Source organism: Festucalex cinctus, chromosome 1, assembly GCF_051991245.1.
Source record: "Festucalex cinctus isolate MCC-2025b chromosome 1, RoL_Fcin_1.0, whole genome shotgun sequence".
Lineage (NCBI taxonomy): Eukaryota > Metazoa > Chordata > Actinopteri > Syngnathiformes > Syngnathidae > Festucalex > Festucalex cinctus.
In genome coordinates this window covers 17136289-17163729 of record NC_135411.1, presented here as the reverse complement: position 1 = coordinate 17163729, position 27441 = coordinate 17136289, and the positions used below count along the sequence as shown (strand labels likewise).

The 27441-nt window shown below is 38.8% G+C and overlaps 2 protein-coding genes across 4 annotated transcripts; one reads left to right on the top strand and one right to left on the bottom strand.

Moving 5' to 3' along the window:
- Positions 1 to 79: 79 nt before the first annotated feature.
- Positions 80 to 12559, top strand: LOC144017942 (opsin-5-like). Of its 2 annotated transcripts, XM_077519951.1 has the most exons (6): positions 80 to 275; positions 1808 to 1895; positions 3684 to 3846; positions 5577 to 5704; positions 8107 to 8441; positions 11267 to 12559. In XM_077519951.1, exons 2-6 carry the CDS (start codon positions 1808 to 1810, stop codon positions 11825 to 11827), a joined length of 1275 nt encoding a protein of 424 aa, XP_077376077.1. In that variant the 5' UTR covers positions 80 to 275; the 3' UTR covers positions 11828 to 12559. The 2 variants fall into 2 exon arrangements, with proteins under 2 accessions (XP_077376077.1, XP_077376087.1); XM_077519961.1 differs by lacking the exon at positions 1808 to 1895.
- Positions 12560 to 13969: 1410 nt separating this feature from the next.
- Positions 13970 to 25778, bottom strand: ripk1l (receptor (TNFRSF)-interacting serine-threonine kinase 1, like). 2 transcript variants are annotated; one of them, XM_077519905.1, is made up of 11 exons: positions 25727 to 25778; positions 25262 to 25392; positions 24231 to 24387; positions 24019 to 24156; positions 23637 to 23868; positions 21635 to 21784; positions 21458 to 21534; positions 21320 to 21395; positions 18674 to 19228; positions 18434 to 18580; positions 13970 to 15106 (listed from the first exon to the last, which is right to left on the bottom strand). In XM_077519905.1, the coding sequence occupies exons 2-11, from the start codon at positions 25294 to 25296 to the stop codon at positions 14811 to 14813; spliced, it is 1863 nt and encodes a 620-aa protein (XP_077376031.1). In that variant the 5' UTR covers positions 25297 to 25392; positions 25727 to 25778; the 3' UTR covers positions 13970 to 14810. The 2 variants fall into 2 exon arrangements, with proteins under 2 accessions (XP_077376031.1, XP_077376022.1); XM_077519896.1 differs by lacking the exon at positions 25727 to 25778 and having other exon boundaries at positions 25262 to 25718.
- Between the last annotated feature and the right edge of the window lie 1663 nt (positions 25779 to 27441).

Here is a 27441-nt window from a genome sequence, read left to right as displayed (position 1 = left end):
GCTGGAGTGTGTGGGCGGGGGTGGGAGGGGGGTGGGGGGGGCGTAGTGAGGTGCTGAGAAGCTCTCAGGAGAGCAGACGATTCCTCTTTATCTCATTCTGTCTCTGTCAAAAGCAGCTGATGCTCAAGAATTGTCCCGTCTGCTTCACAGGACATCCGGGACACTTTTTTTTTTTTTTTTTTTTGCATCAATATCTCACCGGTGACGTTTTGTTTGTTGCTCTAATTGATTCGGGAACTTAATTGGGTCCAATTGAGTGTCGATGAAGATGCAAGGTAAGAACGATCCCGATGTTTTGATGGTGTCACTCGGGTTAGAAATTAGTTTTAATGGGGGGGATTGACAGGTGTTTCAAATGTGTTTGATAATATCATGTAACCAAGTGAAAGCAAGCGAGCTAGTCACTTTTATTTTCGGGCATTTTTTTTTTTTCTATAAGAAAAAAATTACAGAAATCTGCTGTATAAACTTTTTATTTTTAAACAGAGCTACAAATTGTTAAATGCTTATTTCATCCTGTATAATCACCACCATAACTACACTATGGGCGCATTCATCTTTTGTTTGATTTGATATTGGTGAGTTTCCAAAATGTTTTTATTTATTGTTGATTTGATATTGGTGAGTTTTCCCCCAAAAAATTTTTTTTTTTTTTTTTTTTTAAATCCAAACTCCGAGATCCCCTAACTCTACAATATACATATGTTGTTAATAATAGTAATAATAATAATAATAATAATAATAATAATAATAATAACAAAGTTATTTCTAATTATATGCTGTGTATTTATCAAGGTGAATATGATGTTAAAAAAATTTCTAGTGTTTTGTCATTGAAGTGAAAGTCTGTACACCACCGATATTAAACACGAGGCCCGGGGGCCAGATCCGGCCCATTAAATCATTTTTCCGGCCCATTAAAGCCAATAGATTATTTTTTTTTGTTCTGATTTGTTCTCTCCATTTTATTTCACACAAATGTTTACCAAATTGCATCTTTACTAACTTTTTAGTGATGATACACGCATCCTTGTCACCACCAAATCCCCTTAACATAAATTAAACTATTAAATTATACAGTATACTAAAATATTTGGTTGTCCAAATTCAATTTGTTTTTAAAAAATAGTGATGGGCGAATACCAATACCAAATATTCGTATCGAGCCCATACCAGGATTTATTTCAAGGTATCGGTACTCATGTTGTCTGCTATTACCAACATCGGCAACCCTCTTGTGGCCATATCACAATCAGGAACTAGAAGAATTCATTGCATACAATTGTAAGGAAAAAATGTGATATTATGATATATTGGTCTTTCTTTAACTGTCATTTAAAAAAATATATATGGTTCAAAAGTACACAGTACATTTTGTAGAGTAAATTTCACTATTTAGAGTGGGACCAAATAGACTCCATTTGAGAGTAATATTTACACTTGGAAGAGAGTAAAATAAAAACTTGGGGAAAAAAATAAAATAAAAGTCACTCAAGGGTTGAGGAACGAACTCACTTGCTTGAATATTTGCTTCTTTTGTCAACAGTGTATGGAGTTTAGGAGCAAATATCGAATACTCTAATTATGTATGATAACAGTACAACACTGTTTTCTATGTTGGTATAACAATCGCATGATATATTATTAATCAGCCTCCACTGAATGTCCGAGTCACGTCCCACTTGACTTTGGTCACTGCTGCACAAATAAAAAAGAACAAATGAAAAAGAAACAGTTGAAACTAATCGACGTTGCTCGATCCAATATGACAAATAGGATGTGAAACCAATGCTGTTGTTGTGTTCAGATGGGTTGGTTGAATGAAGATGCTGCATTCCAGTCAAACATTCCCGTGCCTCTGGACATCACAGTGGCTGTGGTTTATTCACTGTTTGGTGAGTAAAATTGTCTAAAATTGTGAGGAAAATTATTTCGTGATCACTCAAGCTACTATTTAAGATATTGCAAACATCTGACACAAGAATTAAATCAATAATGGTGGCTATTTTGTTGGTGATTCTTGTGGATTCTTTGATAAGCTGGCACAGACCCGATAACCTACAGAACCTGTCAAAAGCCTTATATAGAGGGCTTTCATTCTTATTCATGTCAGTATTTAAATCACCCAATATCATCGTGTCTGAATTTGTTATGAAATCCAGGCAGTATTCCTCAAGAAGTTCATAAAAATTGGCTTGATCAGATGCTCTATATACTCCTCCTATTACGATTGGTTTAGTTTTGGGCAGATTTATGTCAAGCCATACAGCTTCCAAGTCCTTATGTCCAATATCTGTTCTGATATTGAAATCCAATTTCTGTTTAATGTAAACACAAATTCCTCCTCCTGCTCGGTTTCTATCGTTCCTAATCACAACAAAATTATCAATTTCAATCTCTGAGTCTGTTATGGAACTGTCCAGCCAACTTTCGGTAATTATTAAAATGGTCGGTTTGCACTGTAATGCAGTTCTTCGCAGTTCATATATTTTATGAGGAAGACTTCTAATGTTTAAATGCATCACATGAAGTCCCCTGGTTGAAAAGCAACATTTAAGTCTCACCTCTGGCTGCACTCCATCATTTAAGTCCAGAAAATTATCCGGGGCGGGATCAATTTGTACATTCATTTTCATTCTCAGTCTAATATCTCTGTGATTAGCTTGGCTGCCAACTCCGAGTACATTCATGAAATTGGTGCCATTTGTGTTTCATTTACTGTATCTATACTGCGAGATATATGCAGTGCGCGTGTCATCATTTTTGTTCCAAGCAAGCAATGATAAATATTTGGTCTTTGTGTTGTGTACAAGAATCCAATGCCATGCAAGGAATAAACTCACATTCGCGTCCATGTTTGATAGACAGTATTGTTTATTTATGGTATTTTCCGCACTATAAGTCGCACTTAAGAGCCTTCAATTTTTTCAAAAGTTGACCATGCGCCTTTTAATCCAGTGCGCCTTATATATGGATTAATACTGAGCCGCAACAGGTCTCGCTGTCAAGACGCTATCGGTGACCCTGCACGATCGGTGACGTGCATGCACAGAAGATTCCGCCATCTTGGATCACTAGCTAATACTAATACTAGCTGTTTATTCATTTTGGGAGTGAATGGAGTTGTCAGAAAGCTGGTTTGTAATCTATTAATAATGTTTGACTGACCTATCTGACTGTTTTGCTGACATTCCCTTTAGCGCAGCACCATCTAATGGATGCATAACGTAACCCCAGCCTCGACTGTAGCGCCTTATATATGAAAAAAGTTTTAAAATATGTCATTCATTGAAGGTGCGGAAAATACGGTACCTTTAAAATTGTCTTACCATGGAGAGACAGTATGGAAAATGAGCCATTTATTTCACACGCGAGATCATTCATTATATACTTTGGTCCACACAAAGTAGCGTGATACTTTATGAACAAGAGTCTTCTTTGCAATCAATGCTGCACACTGAGCTGTGATGTGCTTCTGTTTTGCTTAGCAACAGAGTTCAAACAGGCTAAGAATTAGAAACTATCAGTTGTTATCCCAAAGGGTGAAATCTAATCTTCCACTAAGTCGAATAACTCCACTTGAAGTCTACTTTTACTGCCAAGGAGTGAACGATAAAATCGTCAGTCGATGTGGGAAGTCTTGCTGTGGTTGACACTGTTTTTGTGGTTCCTCCTGGATGCAGGAATATGTTCCCTGTTTGGCAACAGCACTCTGCTGTATGTGTCCTACAAGAAAAAACATGTCCTCAAGCCGGCCGAGTTCTTCATCATCAATTTAGCCGTCAGTGACTTGGGCCTGACTCTGTCTCTCTACCCTATGGCCATAACATCCAGCTTCTACCACAGGTAGGCTACCGTGGCCTGACTTCGAATGTGTTGTGCCCTTGAGATGGACAGCACAGCTCACTACACACACGACGATGTAGTACCAAGACTGACCTGTGAGAGGCAGTATGGTGTCACAAGGCTTTCAGACTTCCACAAAATACGAAGAAGAAAGAAATAGATTTAAGCTGCATTTGAGGAAAGTTGGTTTTTCACAGTTCCGACCTGAACCCGTTCAAGGCGAAAACAAACAACCAAAATGGTGGATAGTGATCTTTTTATTTATTTATTTATTTATTTTGGTCCTCAAAACTCATTTTGACCTCCAGCAAACTTGCCTTCTCTCAATTTTTGCTACATTTATTGTTTTTATCTTATTTCATAAGCATTTCATACAGTTCAGTAGTTCACCGTATAATTTCATGCCGGGCGATAGCGGCATACTGTCCCGTGTTACTCGAAGTTATGATGAATATTTATGAAAGAAGAAACCTAGTTTTATGCTTGAGTAAATTGTGTTTTACCATTCACGGTCTGTTTTTCCAAAGGGGGCGCCATTGTAAGTGACATCAGATTGTAGTCCGTCGGTGAAGTCGGGGTCCTTTCCCCCCTCCCCAACTTCGCGAGTGGGATTTCCGAGTTCAAGGGGGCGTTTCCGTACACACTTCCTGGTTTGAACTTGGAAAAGTCCAACTTCCGACCATCCTCGAATGCAGCATTTGAAGAAGCTAGGTTAACTATTAGCGTAGCTCTTAATTACACTGCAGTTGAAATCTCTTCTAATTTTAATTTTTAATCTGGTGAATGATTTGTGAAACACGTAATACTGACACTCAACAAAACCATTTGCCCCTCGATTTATTTTTGGCAACAGCATGGACCTTTCCTGATTTGCTGTCGTGACGTTTGACGTCAATATCCTCCTGACTACCAACAATTCAAATTTGTCCTCTGTAGTGGACCTTTTTAAACCTGAAGATCTCCCACCCAGTGCATACAATTGAATGAACTCCTTTTGTGCTCTATAGAGGACATTCAAATGTGGGGCTTTGATACCTTTGATTGCATCATTAAAAATGGCTTCCCTCGGTGCAAGCACTTTTTAGGGAAGAGGAAAATGTAAGTGTATAACACTTTTTATTGAAAAAATATAGGCTTTAAATTTTATGTTTTCTATAAGACTCTTAAGAACACATTAAAGTATTGTTTGAAATATTTTAACTGTATTTGAGCCTAGCATTTAAGTTTTAAAAAAAAATGTCCTCTGTAGTGGACACATAGCTTAAAAGTAAAAACATTTTTTTTTTTTTTTTTCAAAAAATTATTTTGCAGTATTCCAGTTACTTCACAAAGGTTGGAGAATATCAAAATAAACATGATTGGACAACATTTTTTTTCCTGGTAGTCGGGAGGATCGCAAACATTGAAATTATTTATTTAATTAATAGTAAATTACCAGTCTGATTACAATGTTAATGTAAACAAATCTGTGGCTTTATTACTTCAACATTTCGTGTTTCATAAAACAATGATTTGTAAACATGTGGACTGTCTACTTCTTAAGCACTAAACCTATCTAGACACCACACAAATAAAATCTAAACATATAAAACAAAACCGAAACGAATGTTTTCACTCCGATACGCTGATGCCGTTCTGCTTTTTACGCCCTCCGTCATTGATCCTTCTGTTTGTTTCTATCAGTTACACAAAGCTCTTCATTCTCCCTCCCTTTTCCCACGCCCACGCAGGTGGCTGTACGGGAATACGGCGTGCTCCATCTACGCCTTCTGCGGCATGCTGTTCGGCATCTGCAGTCTGAGCACTCTCACCCTGCTCAGCGTGGTGTGCTTTGTCAAAGTGTGTTATCCACTGTACGGTGAGTCTTACAAGCAGACACGGTACAGTAAAGATGCACAGCGACATCCACAAATGATTGATTTTATTATTTTCATTTAAATCATCCTGTTAGGATTCTCAAACCGTTATCAGCATCACTTAGTGGATTGCCGTGGCCGATACAATTCATATATATGATACGTTAACGATACCAACACGATACGATAAGATTCACCTCCGCATCGCATCTCGTTCGACACCATGCGATTCGTTTCAATGGGATTTGATGCTACGATGCAATTCAATGAGTTTGATTACTTATAATTAATCACCACAAAATAGAATCTCGAAAAATATTTATAGTTTTGGTCACACCTGGCTCACGATGACAATAATGAGGCAGAGTGCAATATTCTTCAGGAAAAACAAATTAAACATTTCACAACTGCTGATGAATTGAAAAAAAAAAAAAAAAAAGGTAAGCTCTTCTTGGTATTATTGCAAGCCAATACCACCCTCACTGTTATAATAATAATAATCATGAAAGTGAAATAATGAGAAACTAAAAATTACGGTAACATGGAAATACTAATGTGTAGTAAACAGTTTTAACTGTTGTTCAAACATATTGCAAAGTTATTTGAATGTGTTTATAAAGTTGTTCAAATGTATTGATAAAGTCCTTTGAAAACTTGGATAAAAGGCATTGAAACGTTGTCAGGTTTACCTGTTTGACATTTATTAAACACGGCAAAAAGGAGAGAAGACACTCAGTTCAAGGCTCGCGAGGAGAGAGGAGAGGAACTGACACAATGATACAATTCATTACTGCACTCTGGAAAAAATAAAAAATAAATCCCCTCCACACCCTCTTTTTATTTGGTTTCCGCGTCCCTAGTTACATAGGTGTTCCAACCCTAATAATGCAAAAGCAAAACATAGAACACAGTGTACTTGTTTGTCTGTGTGTGTGCATGTGAGTGGAAGATTGCTGAGTACAGGTGTGATCAAGTTTGCAATCATTTCTTAACAGAAAACAGGCAACGTCAGCAGACTGGCTCTAACCATTCTGCTGCGTTAGATGTTCTGGTTCTTCAGCTTCTTGAGTCATCTTCTGTTAAGATAATATATAGCTAGGCTACGTGAATGCGAGTGTGCAGCATAGGAAAGCATTCTTCATTGCAGCAAATGTATGGTAACTTATATTTACAATTATTCCTGCAAACGTATTGACAAAGTCGTTCAAACATCCTGCAAAGGTCGTTTGAACATCTTCAAGTTGTTCAAACAAATTCACAAAGTCGTTAAAACGTGTTTATAATGTTGTTCAAAAGTATTGGTAAAGTTGTTTGAATGTGTTTACAAAGTCGTTTGAGCACATTGGTGAAGTTGTTCAAACATATTAATAAAGGTATTTGAACGTAGGCCTACTGCGAAGTCGTTCGAATGTGTTTATAAAGCCGTTCAAGCACACTGATAAAGTCATTTGAACGTATTATTGAAGCAGTTTGAACATTTTGATAGTCATTCGAACGTGTTGATAAAGTTGTTCGAACGTACTGCAAAGTGGACATATTGATAAAGTTGTTTGAATAGATTGATATAATCGTATTTGTAAAATGTAAGCCAAATGCTAAAAACATAGCATTTTATTGTTGCCTCTATGCTACAGTATCTTCCCATAATGCCACAGAGTAACGCCACTATTGTACATATGCAAGTTAATACCTTCTGGCTTTATGGGAAAATATTAGGGATGGGGGAGTACCGATACCAGGTATCGGTATCGGGCCGATACCAGCCTTTTTTCAAGTACTCGAGTACTCGTGACGCAGACGAGTACAAGCGACCGATGGCAGAGGGGGAAGACGTTAAGTGAGTCCTCCTTGCCTGTAACTGGCGCTAGCTTGCAGCAGTTTTTCACCAAAACTTCACCGGTTTGGAAATACTTCAAAACTGTGAATCTTAAACTAAAAGAGCATTTTTTTGTTTTATTTTTAGCGTTAAGACTATTGAAGAGTGACTGTGCTGTTTTTTTGTTTGTTTTGTTTTTGTCAAAATTAAAGGAAATATATTTGATTAAAAATATCTTTTAGTGATCTTTTTTATTTGTCAAAATGTACTACTGGTATCGGCAGTTGGTATCGGTATCGGTGAGTATACTGAGGGTCTGAGTATCGGTATCGGTCTGAAAAAAAGTGGTATCGAACATCCCTAGAAAATATGTCATGTTTTTGGCATTTAGCGTACATTTGAACAACTTTACCGAGACGTCGGAACGCCATAGCACAGTTAAAACTGTTTACTCCACAATTCCACTCTTCCATAGAAAACAGAAACCAATGAAACTACTCCAGTGGTATTTGGTATTCTGGCAGACTCGTACACATCCGAAATATAAAACCAGACGAAACAAATGCAATTTGCGGAATGTGTTCACAGGAAACCGATTCAACGGCATTCACGGCCGCCTGCTGATCGCCTGCGCTTGGCTCTACGCGCTGTTGTTCGCTTGCTGCCCGCTGGGCCACTGGGGGGAGTACGGCCCGGAGCCCTACGGCACCGCCTGCTGCATCGACTGGCGCCTGTCCAATCGGCTGCCGGCGGCGCGCTCCTACACTGTGGCGCTCTTCTTCTTCTGCTACATCCTCCCGTGCTGCGTCATCCTGGCGTCCTACGCGGGCATCCTCGCCACCGTGCGCGCCTCGCACAAGGCCATGGCGCAGCATGCGTCCAGGCGCGCGCACATGAGCAGCTTCCAGATCGTTATAGTCCAGGTAAATTATGAAGGGTTTTTTTTCAGTAGAGTTTAATGTACGGAGCCCCTAAGGTGACATGGTAGGGGGGAAAAAAAAACTAACTTTGCGTTCCCTCGCAAAACATTTTGCGTTCGCAATCTTTTCGTTCGAACGCAAAGTTGTTTTGCGAGGGAACGCAAAGTTGTTGGTTTCGCCTGTATGTCACCTTCGCTGCGCCGTAAACACTTCCGGGTCATCTTCCATGTGAAGATTGCGTTCCCTCGCAAAGAACGCAAAGTTGTTTTTTTCGCTTACCATGTCACCTTCGCTGCGCCGTAAACACTTCCGGGTCATCTTCCATGTGAACAAAAGCGACGTGTAAACAAAGCAGTGGAAAAATACATGCTCCATCCTAGTCGCTTTGGGAAAGCTTTCCCATTGTTTTGTTTCATGCTTACAAACGTTCCATCCTCGTCGCTTTTGTTCACATGGAAGTTGACCCGGAAGTGTTTACGGCGCAGCGAAGGTGACATAGTAGGCGAAAAAAACAACTTTGCGTTCGAACGAAAAGATTGCGTTCCTTCGCAATCTTTGCGAGAGAACGCAAAGTTTTTTGCGAGGGAACGCAAAGTTTTTTGTTTTTTTCTACCATGTCACCTTAGGGGCTCCGTATTAATGGATGTTTTTCTTGTCGCAAAGAATTTTTGAACATGTTCAAAATTCATTAAGCTCGCAACATTCGCCACCAATGTACATTCAAATCTAAAGCAATGCCCAATTATTTTTACTAATAATATAGCAGTAGTAGCCATTGCTTGTATTATTTTTTTTGTGTTTTACATATGGCTTGCCAACGTTATTTTGCCAACATAGTCAAATTTCTATTCCCTTCTCACCTCTTTATATATATCACATTTGTTTCCCTACTTATTTGTTGCATTAGTCCAAATTGTCTCAAGCATGGATGGGCAACTTAAATGCTGGAGAGGGTCTCACTTCCGAGCCAGATTCTGACAAAAATGCCACTTTAAATATGGACATAATACATGCATACATGCAAATATCTGACTTGCACAAAAATTACCATTCGAGGATGGCACAAAACTGCATAACAGCCAGCCAACATTAAGTACAAGAACTCATTTTGTCTGATTTTTATTTTTATATATAAGTTTGAGGTACTATGATTGTCCTGAATATCTTTCCAAATCAGCAAAAAAATATGAGGCCTACTCACATTGTAGTTTTTGGCAATAAAGTAAGTGCATCTGCCATCTAGCGATGAAAGATGATATTACAACATACTCTCGTTTCGACAGTCACAGATTTGTATATTCTAAGTTTTTTTTTTTTGTTCTAGTATTTTTATATACTTAGATTTCCGCCCAATTTTTTTCCCCAAAAAATTTCTCAAATATTTTGTACACTTATAATTAGATTTGTGTATTCTCAGACTTGTTTTTTTTCCCCCTCCGATATCTTTACATATATATATATATATATATATATATATATTTTTTTTTTTATTTTATTTTTTTTTCCCCAGAATTTTCTAGTTTTTTTTTAGTCTTGTAATTTTTTTTTCTTTGATTTATTTATGTATTCATTCATTTATTTATTTATTTAAATAAAGGGCTAAATGTTAATTGTTTTAAGATTAACATGAAGTACATATAATGAAGTAGACGCACATGTACCGTAACGGCACTTTTAACTGCACATTTCACCGTCATTACAATAAAGTTGGATAATCTAAAATGCATATTTGAACAAATGCATTCAAAATTGTAGATTGTAGATTGGCATTGTAGAGAACATGTACGGTATTCGGTTTGTCATTTTTTTATATTTTGAAATATAATGATTGAATAATTTTAAATATTTAAAGGCGGGGTCTTCCGTTTTTACTCAGGAAAATGCACTATATAAATAGCATGTATATCTATCAACCCCTTCTCAATCAACACCTCTGGGCTTCTGTTAATGTGTGGTGGTAATTTTTTTCTCAACCTCCGCTCCCCTCAGCCTGTACTTGGCCATTTTGTGTTTGTTTTGTCAACAGCGGGACGTTTCTGTGGACAGACAGTTGTTTACCCCTCCAGCCAATCGCAGAGCGGGGGGGTGGCGGGTCACTCACTGTCTGCAGACGAGGCCGGGCGAATTTGTCGGCTGCATGACGTCACTCCCGCGGCAACTTGACAGCGCGCACGGATTTTTTATTTTTTCACTCACTCACACAAGAAGCTTGTGTGTTTGTGTTTAGGAAAAAAATCACCACCACACATTAACAGAAGCCCAGACGTGTAGATCGAGAAGGAGTTCATGAGTATACATCCTGTATTTATATAGTGCATTTTCCTGAGTGAAAACGTAAGACTCCGCCTTTAAGGAAATGCGAATATTTAATCTGCAATTTGATTTACAGTGTGTGCCCCGAAATGTTCTGCTTTGTGCCCTTAAAATTTATATTAGGGTGACTGTGCTCCTAGTTTAAAAAACAACAACAACAACAACAAAACAAAACAAAAGAATGTTATTTGATTTCTTTTGTGGGCATATGTAAATCACAGATGGAGGGGGAAGGCATATGAAATCTCGCCTTAGGGTGCTCTCATTAGAAGGACTTGACTGCTTGACTGTGGATGCGCTGTTGATGGATGACAAGCAAGCGCCGCCTGCAACATTAAACTCATCCAGGAGAATGATTAAGTACCTAATAACATCTCCGAAAGCCGTTAAAATGGCACCCAAAACATTGAACTCATAGATTCTCATAAAATATAACAAACATTTGTGGCGATAGTTGCATCATATGTTTATATAACTGCAAATTGACTTCTCTGTCGTGTGCCGTTTGTCCTCAGCTAAGCGTGGCGGCCTGCGTGGGCTTCTTCGTGGCGTGGAGTCCGTACGCGCTGGTGTCCATGTGGGCTTCCTTCGGCAACATCGAGGACATCCCGCCTCTGGCCTTCGCCGTGCCGGCCATGTTCGCCAAATCCTCCACCATCTACAACCCGATCATCTACCTCGCGCTCAGGCCAAGTTTCCGCAAGGTCATGTTCAGGGATGTAGGCGCTCTCAATAGCTGCGCGGGAAACGGCTGCTGCTGCCCACCCAAAGCCAAGGTGAGACTTTGGTTCGCCCAAAGACGGACCGAGCAGTTCCCGTCGCTCGACTCCTCCACGCAAGCTCCGACCGTCGTTCTGAAATGTCACAAGGATCCTGTTGAACGCCCCGGACGATGTCCTCGGGTTTACGGCGTCGCTAACCCTGCCGCCAATGCAGATTCGTCAAAGGGAAACAACAGTCCAAGTATGAGCCACACCAGTTCGCTGCTGTGCCTAACGTGTGCAAAAAGAACTCCAGAAAGTCTTCATATTAATTTGGAGATGGTTCCAGGTAAAGCAAAAGTGGCTTGGCCTTAATTGAGCCAATAACTTAGTTTTCAGGTTGTCCTATAAGAGCAAATGCATAATATATTGTTCAGGAATGTACAATAATCTGTATCCATGACGTACTTTATTGATCTTGGTCTCAAAGTTCTGGACCCTTAAAAAAAATACTGTAGTGGAAAGTGGCACTAAAAAGTCACACATTTGGCATTATATCTGTACAAAATGTGTGAAACCAAAAAAACAAAACAAAAAAAACTATTCATTATATTGGCAGTGCTCTTGTCTTCTATTTGTGTTCACTACAGCAATTTCAAAACGTAACAGTTAGGCCCAAAAGTATTTAGAGAGTGACACGAGTTTTATTTTAGCTGTTGCCAAAAACATATCCAGCATACAATCATATCATCAATATAGAATGAAAGTGCAGACAGTCTGTTTTAATTTGAGAGTATTGACATCCAAATGGGATCATGGGTTTCGGAATTACAGCTCTTTAAAATGTAGCTGTCTCTTTTTCAGGGTACCAAAAGTAATTTGACATTTGACTCAGAAGGCTGCAAAAAATAAAAACATGGGCCCTTTCCTCATTAACCTGTCATCAAATATGCAGTTGAAAGGTCTGGAGTTGATTACAAGTGTGGTGTTTGTATTTGGAAGCTGTTGCTGTGAACACACAACATGCTGTCAAAGGAGCTCTCAATCGGGGTGAATCAGCCCATCCTGAGGCTGACAAAAAAAAAAAAAAAGAACAAAACAATCAAAGAGAGAGCAGAAATGTTAAGAGTGGCCAAATCAACAGTTTGGTACATTGTGAGAAAAACTAAATGCACTGGTGAGCTTGTGAACTCAAAAAGGCCTGGACATCCATGGAAGACAGAATCCTTTCCATGGTGAAGAAAATTGCGAAATTTATTATTATTATGATCATTATTATTATTATTAAACTGCTAAATTGTTACCTGGACATGTCTACTGCAGTGCGACTGGAAGTCCCTTATACAGGCTTTCCAAGTACCATAAGTTTGTTTTGTTTTTTTTAAATAATGGAACTTCTCAAATTAACACACTAATTATGACGCCCCTACTATTAAACCATTGCCAGTACAGTATTGTTTGATCAATATCAGCATGTATACACTTACAGTTAAAGGTAGAATCACATTATAACACCAGTGATGCTGCACATTTGTCCTATATTCAAATGTGGATATTGATAAATGTAATCTGTAATTTGTCGCTGTGGGCTCTTCACTGAATATAATAAATGCCAAACACTGGCAAGCATGGGATGATTCTTGGAAATCGTGCACGGCTTATTTTTTAAAGCGCTTATTGTGAATTCACAGCATGTTTGTTTTGCAGCTTGATTGTGACATTAGTCATTGTTTATATATATAAAAAAAAAATATGTAAAACTATAGCATGAAAATTTGCTATGGTGTATTCAATATATTTCAAACTATAAATTATATATTTGTAGTGTGACGGAAGTGGTAATGCAAACCTATACATTGCACATTAAAAAGTCTACACACCCCTGTTTAAATGCCAAATCAATGCATATCCCATTCACGGATTCATATATATATGTGTATATATATATATATATATTTTATTTTTGCTCTGTATCATTTTACAGAGCAACATTTTAGCTGACCTGTTTCCATGATAAATATGATGCCAACTACGACATGAAATTATCACATGATGGAGAGAAACAAGGGGCCAGAACTGTACCTTGATGGACACCCCATCTTGGTTGAAGAGTTTAATTTTCCCAAGTGTGAGAAAACAAATCTACAGCATCAAATGTGGCAAATAGCTATTAAAAAAAAAAAAAAAAAAAAAAAAAAAAAAAGACTACAAGTGAAAAGAAAAATTGATATTAAAAAAAAAAAAACTAAAAAAAAAAAATTATATAAATGGGGGATATATATATATATATATATATATATATATATATATATATATATAGTTGTTTTTTTTCACTTTTAGTCATGTATTTATTTAGTAATTTACTTATTTAGTCATGTATTTATTTTGAATTTTGGCAGTTTTGGTCCTCCATACCCACCAAGGACGTGTAATTGAATTTTGAGGTTGTAAATCACGAACAATGTAATTTTCCTGAGACTTGTGAAAGTCACTGAATGGGGGGAAAATAGCACACTAAAACATACAAACACTTTAATGGATATTTTTTTCCCATTTTGTAGAAAATAAATCAAATACAAATAACTGAATGCATGTTTGGAGGTCCATCAATAAAACACGTGACGTGCTTGACTTTATAGATCAGTGCCCAACCTTCCTTGCAACATGGACCGGTCGTCACTAAAAGCAAATAAAAACAAATGATGAAATGTGAATCTCAACATTTCGATGACTGCAGCTGTAATAGTGACAGCTCTGGGCTTTCAAAAAAAAATAAAAAATCCTCCAAAGACTCTTCCTTTAATGCTGGCAGCATATTTGAAGCAGCTCAACTGATTATGGCGGTCGTAGATGGAAAACAAAAAAGGATGTTGCTGATATTGTTTGCTAATAATAACGATGAATTAAAACAATAAAACACCTTCTGTTCAGTCCCCCTCCAAACATTCCACAACATTCTCAAAATCTCTTTAAGAACATGTTGCAACTGAATCCAAACTGACGTGCATTTCACCTTCACAGGGCGCTGGACTTCCTACAGCCTCTGAATGCGTTTGGAGGAAAAAGTGCTTAAGTGGACTGGAAAATGCAGATTCGACAGGGAATGCCTGCATTTTTGGCTTGCTCCGCCCACAGTGTATTTCTGACATTAATGTGCATAAATGACAAACTGAAGCAGACCGTAGAAATCTGTTTCCATGTTTCCACCTGCACTTTTGTCTCACAAGCATCAAGGAAATGCAAAATTCTGCTCATGGAATGAAATAGGATGGAACCAGTCCATGACATTGAACGGAACTATCGTCATACAAAAGAGACTTTGGCAACTCTAAGGGGAAATACAAAAGAGAGGATTTGATCAAATATAGGAAGTACAAGCGCATATGTTCAGTATCTTCTGAATGACATCAACGTCTATGACGCCTTCGAGAGCGCGGCAAAGCTTCCCGATTGTGCAGCCGAGGCTTCCCTCCTTCATTTTCCAGTGCTGCAGCATCTGGTGCACCATCTCCGGCAGGCCGTCCAGGAAGAAGTCATGCTCGATGGTCTCGATTTCCACGTCGCTCAGACCCAGACGCCGTGCGTAAGACTTCCATTTGGCGCCGATGCTTTTCCTCAGGACCTCCAGGTGCTCTTCCGTCACAGCACACACCTCTACATGTGAACAGAACAGAAAGCTGGGATTAGAACTGTTTAAGGGCAGTCGTCGTAATTAGGGCTGTCAAAATTAATTGACAAGTAATCGATTATCAAATTAATCGACAACTATTTTAATAATTAGGTAATCATTTGGAGCATTTTTTTTTATTTAAAATTGTCCAAATCCTATGATTTCAGCATATCAACAGTAATTGTTCACTGATTTCTGTAGTCCTTGATGAAAGAAGACTGATTATCTTCTGTGTTTAATCAAAATAAGGCATTTTGCAAACATCTGTTTTGACTTTGGGAAACAGTAACCGAAAAGGTAACAGTACGCCAATCCCCTAGCCCCCCCCCCCTTTTTTTTTTAAATCACTATATGAATACTTGTAATATAAGGGGGGGAAATGCTCTTTAATACACATTAATGCAAAATTAAAATGAATATGATTAGTTGATTAATAGATTTAGTAATCAATAATCCTTATAATATTCGATTGTAACAGCACTATATAAAGTTGATTTCATGAACGTTCCAAACCGCCTTCAAATTCTGGAGTAAAGGAGCTCCACAAGGATCCATCATTGATCCCTTATGTTTTATATGTAACACTTGTTGGGTTAACCCAGTGCTTCTCAATTATTTTTTTGAAGTGAACAATGAGAGCCGGCACCCTCACTCGAGAGCCGGCTCCGTCATTTTCCCTCGATCTCTCTCTCTACCTATGTCGCTCTCTCTTTTTCACGTGCCGGAAGCTAGGTTTGGCAGTGTCTCAGCTGCCGTGCTCAGAGAGGGGTGGGGGACGGGTGGTGGTGGAGGTGGTACTGCAAGCGGAGCACATTGCTCCGCCTCGTCTGCGCAGCCACAGACAGAGAGAGACAGGAGGAGGAGAAAACAGGAGAGGAAAGGAAAGGACGACACACAAACGCGGTTTGTACAAGATGAGCCGAAAACGCAGTAAAATTTAGACATTTTAATTCATTCACTGCCAGTCATTATAGAAAATGTTTACATTTCCAATACTCACGTGATATTACATTCAATAATTATATATAAACCGAATCTACCAAATAACAGAATAGACTCCCTACTTTTTGTCCCGTCCCGTTCTTTTATAATTGACAGCAGAAAAATGTAGGTTTGCCTAAATACAGCCATTTCTCCCATGGACTCTGAAACTGTGTTTATTTCCTATAAAATGGGGCAATGATGTCATCTACCGGTGGTTGGGCATCAGTAAAGTTGTTTCCAAGTTTGATATTTACAGTGGAGCATGCTCAGATTCGCCCCCATTTAGCACCGCTCTAAAAAATACAATTGACAAGTATACTTGTCAAAGGCAGTGAATGAGTTAAAGTCAGATGAGAGAAGGGACCGGATCAGCCTGTCCAAGTTGATGTTTAGTTTGTTTTTGTTTTTGTTTTTTTTAATGCAAATTTAAAATAAAGCAAGGTCTTTTATCCTGGACCGGGTGAGTAGCTAATGTTTGTTTTGTTCGCTGCTGCTGTTGCAGTTAAATTCCTACTCACTATTTTTGTTATTTGATTGTTATTTTGATTGTTGTTGGTTGAAGTTTTAATTTTGTTTCTTGTTTATTGTATGGAGCCTATTAACTCATTCACTGCCTTTGACAAGTATACTTGTCAATTGTATTTTTTAGAGCGGTGCTAAATGGGGGCGAATCTGAGCATGCTCCACTGTAAATATCAAACTTGGAAACAACTTTACTGATGCCCAACCACCGGTAGATGACATCATTGCCCCATTTTATAGGAAATAAACACAGTTTCAGAGTCCATGGGAGAAATGGCTGTATTTTGGCAAACCTACATTTTTCTGCTGTCAATTATAAAAGAACGGGACGGGACAAAAAGTAGGGAGTCTATTCTGTTATTTGGTAGATTCGGTTTATATATAATTATTGAATGTAATATCACGTGAGTATTGGAAATGTAAAAATTTTCTATAATGACTGGCAGTGAATGAGTTTTAATATGTTCAATAAAATGAGAAAAAAAAATCCTTTTCTTTGCTTGATAATTGTTGCTATTTGCAGTCAGTAGAGTGCAATATTTAGTTCACCAAGTCATTTTTCAAAATGTATGGTAAATTTGTCGTAAATATTTAAAAGAAAAGCTAAAGTTAAAAGAGCCGTTTGAGAGCCAATAAGAGCCGAGCCGATCCAAATGAACCGGCTCACCGAAAAGAGCCGAAAATCCCATCACTACACTACATGATGGCTCTCCTCTGATCAAAGCTACTGTGGCCATCTGCTGGCAACTACCCATCATTATTTTTTCAGCTCAATACTTGCTGGGGACTTGCATGAGGTTCTCCTACGTCCAGTGCATTAAAAAAACGGCAAAACCCAAGTAGTAAATTCAGGAATGCGCCAAGCAGCATATGTTAAATACACGAGTTAACTCGTGGAAGGGAATGAATGAGTTAATGTCTCCATATCATTCTGTCTTGAAAAGCAGACTGGATTCGATCATGACAAACCTTTGCACACCCATTGACTGAAGCAGAAAAATCAGTCAATCAAATCATTTTGAATAAAAAAATCGATTCTGAATCGAATCATAAATGGACCCAAAAATCTAAATTGAATCGAATCGTGAAACAGTCAACGATCCCCACACTCCGACTAAAAAATGTGGAAGTAGTAGCAGGACAAAAAAAAAAAAAAAAAAAAGTGTGAGGAATAATGCTGCATTCGAGAATGGTCGGATATATCAGAGTTGTTTTTTCGCAGTTCCAACCTAAAAGCGTTCGAGGCGAACGTGAACAGCCAAAATGGTGGATAGTGATAAATTGTTTTTATTTTGGTCCTCAAAACTCATTGACTTCTAGAAAACTAACCTTTTTGCAATTTTGCTTCATTTATAGTTTTAATCTTATTTCATAAGCATTCCATACAGTTAAGTAGTTGGCCGTATAATTTCATGCAGGGAGTCACATTATATTCTGATTAATGCAATACTGTCACGTACGTTGCGTTACGTGGAGTTATGTCGAATATTTATGAATGAAGAAAGCGAGCTTGTTTTATATTCGAGTAAATTGTGTTTTGCCATTCAGAGTGACGTCACATTGTACTCCGCCGGTGAAGTCGGGGTCCTTTTTTTCTTTCGACTTCGCAAGTGGAATTTCCGAGTTCAAGGGGGCGTTCCCGTACACACTTCCTGGTTTGAAGTCCGACCATCCTCGAATGCAGCATAAGACACGAAGAATAAGTAGCACAAGAGGAAGGGAAAGGACTAAAAGTAGTAAGTGAATGGTTTCGAACATCTGTGTGAAAGCGTCATTCAGCCTCCACACAATGTCACGAGATTTACCATATTTCTGAATTCCTTCTCTGAGCTGAGAGCTGCTCCACATATTACCCGGAAGAGATGAAAAACTTTGAGTGGCGTCGTAGTGGATATTGAGGTTGTTGTTGTTGCCAATCTGGATCCCCCTTGCATTGCTGATGAAAAGAGAGCCTTCAAAATCAAGACAAGTCAAGTTAGTGTCATCAGTCATTGTTACTTATGGCACATCATGGCTGTCCAAACCAAAAACCAGTGGCTGCGTACCCGAATCTTGTGCAGCACCACCCTTCCTTAAATTGCAAGCGTACCCCGCCGACGTTTCAGTCACTGAGGAACTAGGCCAGGACTGCTGGCGCAAATAGTGGGAATCGGGATGTTGCTGGTTGGAAGGTGGCAGGGAACCGACGCTGGTAGACATTTGCAAGATGGACGGCTTTGGCGTGGAAGCCGTCATCGACTCGTGAAAGGGGGCGGCGGGATGATAACAGGCATCTTCCTGGCTGCTGGGCTGCACGGCTTCTGCCTTGGTCCAGGAATGGACGGAGGACACGAAAGGCGTGTTGTGCTCCGGTTGGCTCGGGGGCTTGTTATTTGGAAAACTGGGCAAGATATTTGAGGAGGTTCTCTGTTGCTGGCTATTGTAGCTGCCGTGTCTGTGGTAGTTTAACTCGGGTTGCAGTTTCTCCTCCAGAGAGACCTCGGGGCCTGACTCACTGGTGGTTGCCACTGACTCACATGAGATGCCATCGATGTCCTCGATACTGGCTTCAACCGGCCCATTGACACTTCTGTCTGTGCTCTCCAGAAAAGCTGGGCAATCTAGAAGGTAAGAACAGTGACAGACACGTTTTATTTTGTTTTTTTTGGGCACGTGCAGCAATTGCCCTCAACGCCACCTCATACGATTTGTTATTGAAAGTAAAGCTAGTATTAAAACTGCATAAGTGCAGTTGATGGTAATTGGTGACCACATTCATGGACGTTGTATAAAACCTTCAAATGCGGAGTTCCACAAGGATCCATCATTGATCCCATATGTTTTATGTGGATCACTTGCTGGGTTAACCTCAATAATAGTCTTGACTTTAATGTAAATATGGTAGAAGTTAAATTTATTGCTGTAAATTTCAAAAAGTAAAATGTGCATATGTCAGGTGATTGAAATTTGTAATCATAATTAATCGCATGACTTCAATAGTTAACTCACAAGTAATCACACATTTTATAACTGTTTTAAATGTACAATAAAATGTTTTTGTAAGTTTTCACTCTTGTAAAAAAATGTTTAACTAAAAAAAATGACTGCATCTTTTAGTCATTGATACAGTATTTACATAATAATTAATAAAATTGAGTTAAAATAAAAAATATTTACTAACTGTAAAACTGTAAAAAAAAAAAAAAAAAAAAAAAAGAGCTAGACCCGGTCTCCACAAATATATGTATTATTAGAACTGTCAAACGATTTTTTAATCAACATTTTTTGCCCTGTTATGTTTTAATGCTTTCGACATTTAATGTTATGAGGACGTCTTCAACATTTTTTGACCCACTGCACACGCTTATCCTCCTCTTTTTTTCTAATCCGTTAATTACTTGCATAATTTACAATGGGGGAAAAAAAAAGACCCCAATATTTTGACAAAAACAAATATTCTGAAAGTCATACACAAACATTTATTAAATGTTTTACTTTAATGCAAGCAGTTATGTTTATTGCTCAAACACAATTGTGATACCTTTTACGTAGCCCTCCGTTGTCAAGCTAAAGAATAATCTGTTGTCAATATTAATAGTGTGATTAACCTGCGTTAATACATGATTAATGCGATATTTTTTGTGATTAATTAATTAGTTAACGCTTTAATTTTGACAGCACTAATATTATTAAACTTATTAGTGTTACATTTTGACGTGCACGCGTTTGCCGCGTTGCGACTGGAATTCCCCCAGTACACGCTTTCCAAGTAAGGGGCGTTCATTAATCGCGTGTTAAAAAATTTGTGGCAATAAGGGAATTTTAAATTAACTCAAAATTAGCGTACTAATTTTGGCACTCCGAGTAAATATATTTATTAAACATACACAAATTCACCTTCTAAAAATCCTGTTCCTATCTAATTTATACAAAAAATGTGGAATGGAACTTACCAGACCACAGCTACGTAGTAGTATCGCTTTTTCAAATGTAAATTCGGCTTTTCATTAGCTGTAAGCTACAATCATCAATTATAGCACACAAAATCATTAACTATTCCACTGTGTGTTGTGATTCTATACTACTTTGTATATAGTATGAGTATGGATGAGTGAGTACCGACACCAAGTATTGGTATCAGACCGATACCCAACCTTATCTAAAAGCCCGCAACGAATAAAAAAATAAAAATAAAAAAAATAAAAAAAATCACCAGTAATTTCATGTAACGTTCAGAAAAAAATTTTGATTGAGCAATCTAGGTTTCTTTAAAATGATCTGCCTTTTTTTTTTTTTTCGGGGGGTATGTATGAAAAGTATATGTAATATCAGTACACACTCAAGAGTGTGAGTGCTTGTACTGATATCGGCCTGAAAAAAAGTGGTATGAAACATCCTGAAATAAGTTTCACTTTTTTTTAATTGAACTGCTGAAATCAATGTAAATTTTCACGATATTAAGAATAAGATTTACTATTACTTTTGTGGTATCTTTTTGGCACATTTGCAAATATGAATAAATGAAAAGTACTTTTTGAAAACACCATTTAAAATACAAATATTTTAATCCAGTATATTTACAGAACATTTTTTGCCCCAAATTGATTCAAATATGTTGATAACCGTGCTTACCTGTAGAAAACGAAATGATGCATTGATGGAATAATGACCAAACCCTAATTCAAAGAATAAGAACAAGTATGGTTGCTTACCTGTTGAAATACATTCATCAGTCATGGATAAAGACTTCATCTTGTCAACAAGCTGATCTGGGCCTTCGTAGAGAGCCTACATTGAAATTATGAAATTAATGTCAAGGTGTGAGACAGCATAATAAAAAATGTAAGCACCTGTAGATGAACTAAATCTTTCTCCACGTGTGGCACGAGCTTGGTTTCGTAGAAGGGATGAAATAAATTGTAGCCCTCTGTTAGGAAAGGAGTCGAGTGAGGAACACAGATGTGTTAACACATTTGTAAATAGGTACATTTTAGTCTTAAATACTAGTTTTGTGGCGTCACTCCTACCTAGAAATGTTGGTCTTTGCAGTGGATTGTGAGCCCAGCACATCACCATCAGGTTTATGATCTCTGCCGGCGTGTTCTCTGGGATGAGATCCATTGCTGGCCGGTTGCCATTGCGGACGCACTGGCTGATTTGATCTTCATTCCTGGCATCTGGGCACATACAAAAAGATGCCCACTGGTTTGATTTAACTTTTCAGTTTCCATTAGAACACAGTATGTAGATGGGTAATGGTTTACTGCTGATTGGTTACGAAACAACTTTTCTCATCAAAACTGATAGAAAACAGAATGTTTGTGAGCGCAAACATTTTACCAGATAAAAACGTAAAATGTACGAGGCGCCTCTCGCTGTTCAAGGAAACAGTGAGTAATTCTGCGAGAACAGAATTAATTGCAACGTCCATTTGTCTGTTAGGTTTGTTTGCTTCTCCCAGCCATCGGCGCGTTTTGGTTTCTTCCTGCCCTAAACAACTCCTGATTGGTCAAACCTAAAAAAGGTCGGCTGCAAATGCATCAGTGGAGCGGCACAAGATGTATTCTCCGGAGTTTGTGAATTCACAAATACTGTGGCTGGCAAGGTTAGCAATTTGTTTCAGGGTGAAACCGTCACCAAAAAAAAAAAATATATATATATATATTTTTGGCACACATTATACCAATATGATTGAAAATAAAGTTAAAAACACATTGTTTATTTGTAACTTTTTATTCTGTTTACAGTGCATGATTTAGGTTCAGCTTTTCTTCCCCCTAATTCAAAGGGGTATATCCTGTGTTTGTAGCATTTAGCCTACAAGTACAACACGCTCGCGAGTACATTCAAACATATTTTTGAGTACGTTTGAACGTATTCAACAGTCAAGAATATTTACTCCACATTGGTAGTTTCCACGCTTGCATACAAAAGCAAATTAACCACTATTTATATGAAACCCTAAAAACAAAACAGCCTTACTAACTTTATTAAGATATCTACAGATATAAAATTCGCTTCTCACAAAAGGTTAGGGATTGTTCACCCTGGTGAAATTCGAACATTAACCAGAAATACAAGATAAGCTTTCCAATGCCGCTTTTCCATCGGTCCCGCACGGCCGGATATTACACCACACCAGACCTCACTCAACCACACCACACCGCAACCACCGCTTTTCCATCACAACTGGCGCACGGCGGGAAGGGGGGCGGAAACATTTGAACAGTCCAAGCCAAGCTTGCACTACCGCATTGATAAATTTCTGAATGGAGAGCTCTGCCGCTGGCGCTCTCATTCAATTGAATGGGAACACACGACCAGTCAGCGTTGTGCACTCGCGATGTTTTTTTAAAACCACAAACATTACAAATCCATCAACAAGTACCTTTTGAATTGCAAATATAGTTCAGTGTTTTTGTAAAACATTATTATATTTATTGTATATACTGTATTTTTATGACTTTGGCGAAGACCGGCCGGCGTCTCTCGCTCTTCTCGTTTAAACAAGGAAATGGGCGTGTGCCACGGCGTTGCTGTCGGCCAATCAGATGACAGGTGACGTCACGGCCCCGCTAGTCCCCCGACGACCGGCTCAGCAGAACCACTACCGAAGGGGTTCTAAATAGCGGTTACAACGGAACCGCTCGGCCCCGAAAGAGTCACATGGAGACGCTAACATCCGGGGAGAAAAAAATGCCACTTCAGTGTGGAACCGGTACGGTGGAAAAGCGCCACAAGTGAAGAATGAACGTTGACGAAATCTATGGATGACGAAAGGTCTGCTAACTCCATCCAAAGAAAACTACTTTAAATAAGACATCAAAATAAGTGATGGTGAGGAAAAATTCAAGCTTAATAAAAACAACTTAACTTGATGTGGCCTTTGTGGATGTTGTCACATTGTTGGCAAAGAAGAAAAGTTTAAAAACTAGTAGATTATAATGTAGATGGGGTAGATGAAACCGATACAAGAGAAATGAATATTCCTGTCTACTACTTCTGTGATTCTCAACGATCGCGACTTACTTGCATAGGGCTCTTTGCCCGTGACGATGACCCAAACAACGATGGCGAAGCTGTAGACGTCGGACTTCTCGGTGGAAACAGTGTGGACACTCTCCAAGTGCTCGGGTGCCATGTAGCTCAGCGTACCCGCAGCTCTCATCTTGGCTGACAGGCCCATGCGACTCTTCTTGTGGGATTCCTCCTTGCTGAGTTTACTCCACATCTTGCAGGTGGCAAGGCCGAGGTCGGCGATCTGGACAATACGGTTATTACGCGATAGGTAAATATCCGCGATATAGCGACATTATAACCTTGTACATTTGAACAAAGCAAAAAAGTGCTAACATAAAATGTACAGAAAAACTGAACATAATGTAGTGTCTGTGACATCAGAACATTTTACCTTGATGTGAAAATCTTTGTCAATTAAAATATTCTCCGGCTTGATGTCCTTATGTATGACATTCCTTTCGGTCAGGTACACCATTCCTTCCAAGATCTCTAAAATAATTCTCCCCTTGATCGATACTGGCACAGTGACCTAGATAGCAAGAAAGTGCATATTCAAAATTGTCATCCAAAAACTCAAATCTATAAGCAGGACGCAACACTAACCTTCTCCAGCATGGCCAGCAGGTTGCCCCTGGGCATCAACTCCATGACCAAAGAGCAGCCTCGCTCCTCCATGATGACGCCCAGCAACCTCACCACTCGCTTGTGATTCAGGCTCGCCATAATGCTACCTTCTTCCAGCAGAGACCTCTTGCTTTCCCTGGATAAATTTGGAGAAAATGGAGGAGTCTGAGCACGACTACTTTTATTGGCCTGATATGATACCTGTTATCAGTTCTTGCCCATCCCGAATTAGATTTCTTAATATGCACAAATAGCTACAGTACAGACGTGTTTGCAAACTGACACACCGATGAGAGGACAGAAAACACTGACGTTATTGTGGGTCAGCTGGCTGAGCTGAATTTTAAATCTGATTGGTTAAAGAAGCAGTCACACTGCTGATGTAGTTTACGTTACACAGATTCTGATGGCCCTGCCAGAGAAGATGGATATGGAAGGAAGCAGTCAGAAATCTGATTGAATAAAGAGACTAGACGTTTTAAGTTTTCATTGAATAAATATTTGAGTTTCGGTTGAAAAGGCATGCATCATGGTTGTACAGTAAATGTAGGTCAAGTCTTTTCATAATCGTCGAAGGCCTTGGTGGCACTGAAGGCTCATCACTCTATCATGGAATTACCTGAAAATGATGACTTGACTTAAATAATAATAAATGCTCTACAAACGAAAAGCAGAAAATGAAACCGACTTTTAAAAAAAAGTGTATATACAGTAGTTTAGGCTGCACGAGTATGTTAGTGCAAAGTAGGTGTCGCATAATTTGTTTTAGTTTCGATATCGACTCCAAATAGGGAAGTTGAGAGTGAGACAACATGGCAGAAGTCATATAACAATTTTTCCCTGCGTGAATTGACATTGATTACCAAGGCCATAAACACAGTTGAAACACTTTATTCCAACATTAATAATAATAATTTTGATTAAAACAATCTCTCCGGGGTCTCGCCTGCATTGCTCCACGTGATCGTGAATTCCAACTAGAAAGTGGAAATAAATGCTAAACAACTTACTCATTGCGAAGAGGGCCCGTATACATGGTCTTCATGACCACAGGACCGAGGCGGACGTGATAGCACAGGTACACTTCTCCAAAACCTCCGTCGTCAAGGTGCTCTTTTCGAACCACATCTGTCGCCCGTAGCTGAAGCGAGGAAGAATGCGCGGTGGCCATAATTCCAACTTAAACTACAAACAACAAGCCTAAAAGTGTAATAATATAGTAAGAAAACACAAGCTATCGCATAAGGACAGCTTGTAACGAGTACAAAAGGCGAGTAAAAGTTTCGACGCTAAGGCAAATGTAAGCTAGCTCCCCGTGACTTGTAGTATAAAGTTGTAGCGAACGAGCAAAAGCGGGGAAGAATGGGACACCGTTGCCGTATAAATCTGCTATCTAGATAGAGCTCTACTTCCTGGAATGACTGAAGTGACGTAGAAGGGTATAATTTAAAAAAAAAAAAAAAAAAAAACCGCACTGGGTTATCAATAAACTACAGCCAGTGATTCAAGTCGATTCCAGAGGACAGCCATTTGCGCCTCGTTTTCTTCCTTTTCCTCACTGAGCAAAAGTTTTGATGACCTACATATAAAGAGACAGAGCCTTTTTTTTTTTTTTTTAGTTTTGATTGTGTTACTAACATCATTTGTTTACAAACTGGGCTATAAAGTCTCCAGGGGCAGGCTCTCTTTAGAAACAACTTTTGTTTTCAATTGAACTCCTGTACTTATCGTAAGTTAAGGGAAAAAATACACTACTAGTGAAATAAAAGTAAAAGTGTCACGCCGCCATACCGGCGTGACGGCCCATGCTTTTGTTTTTGTTATCCATGTTTCCTGTTTTACCTTGAAATCCTAACTCTCATCTCACCCCAGGTCACTTGCTCTTCCTGCCGCTCCATAATTACCGGTCCCCGCCCATGATTACCAACACCTGCCACCAATCAAGACTCACAATAAAAGCCACCTGCATTCTCCCCTCAGTGCCGAAGTGTCACAGTCAGTGCATGGAAGCGTCCCACAGTCCTTATGTCCTCGTTCATGTTGCCAAGTGGTTTTGCCTTGTTTTTGTGCCTTTTCCTCCCCAGTGGAGCGCCTTTTGTTACCCCTTTTGCCTTGTGCCCTTTTTCCTCCCTAGTGGAGCGCTTTTTGTTCTCCACTTTTTTGCTTCCCTGTTCTCCTCTCAGCTTGAGAGGAGACACCTGTTGGCCGGAAATAAACCTGCTGCCTTGGTGGCTTACCTTACGCCTGCGTCTGAGTCCTACCTTACCTCGTCGTGTCAAAAAGTGAATATACTGTCAATTTACAAGCTGTGTCCAAAAAGCTCAAAGACATCTGTTTGATGGATTTCAAATCAAAATGTTTTCCTTTTAGAGGTTGTTTGTGACAGAGCCTACATGTTGCTCCAGCACGTCTATATTTTTTCCAGCCAGGAACTGTCAGATGCTCCTGCCACTATTCTCGGACTGGACGAAGCAAATGCCACACTGATCTCTTTGTAGAAGACTAAAAAGAAGTCGGAAAATAAATATAAACAGACAAAAACAGACATGGCAAAATCTGCTTTACTTTCTAGTTCCTACTATTGGATATATAACGCTGGTGCACTTTTCTCTGCATAATAGTACTGGGGCAATTTTCACCTCCCCCAGCAACTCTGTTTTTATTCTTCTGGTCCATCCATCCATCCATCCATCCATCCGCTTATCCTGAAGGTAGCTTAATCGTGGGAAAACGTCGCCATCTACAGGTTGAAGTCGTCATCACAAAGACCGGCCTACATACACAGTAGGTACAGTACACATAATGTAGGTACAGTTAGTGTACACTTTTTGTTTGTTTGCTTAGGGTTTAAACCAATTAACTAATTCACTAAAATACTCAAAATAATCACCATATATACTCATAAAATGCCTTACTAGGTGCATTTTAACAATCTTTTGTGCCACAATTTCTACCTATACTAATGATGCTCAATATTTCTATAATAGTGTCCGAATCATATGGAGAGGTTCTAATTTTTATGACAAATGCGCTGCTTGATAAATGTGCTGTTTAAAATTATAGTGAATGTCTTTGCTTCCTGTTAGCTGCTGTGATGCAGTGGTGGTGTACTACTATTTTTTTTTTTAATTATTATTATTTTTTTATGGTGCGTGTGTACCTTAGCAGAGAGATGACGTGATGTTATGGA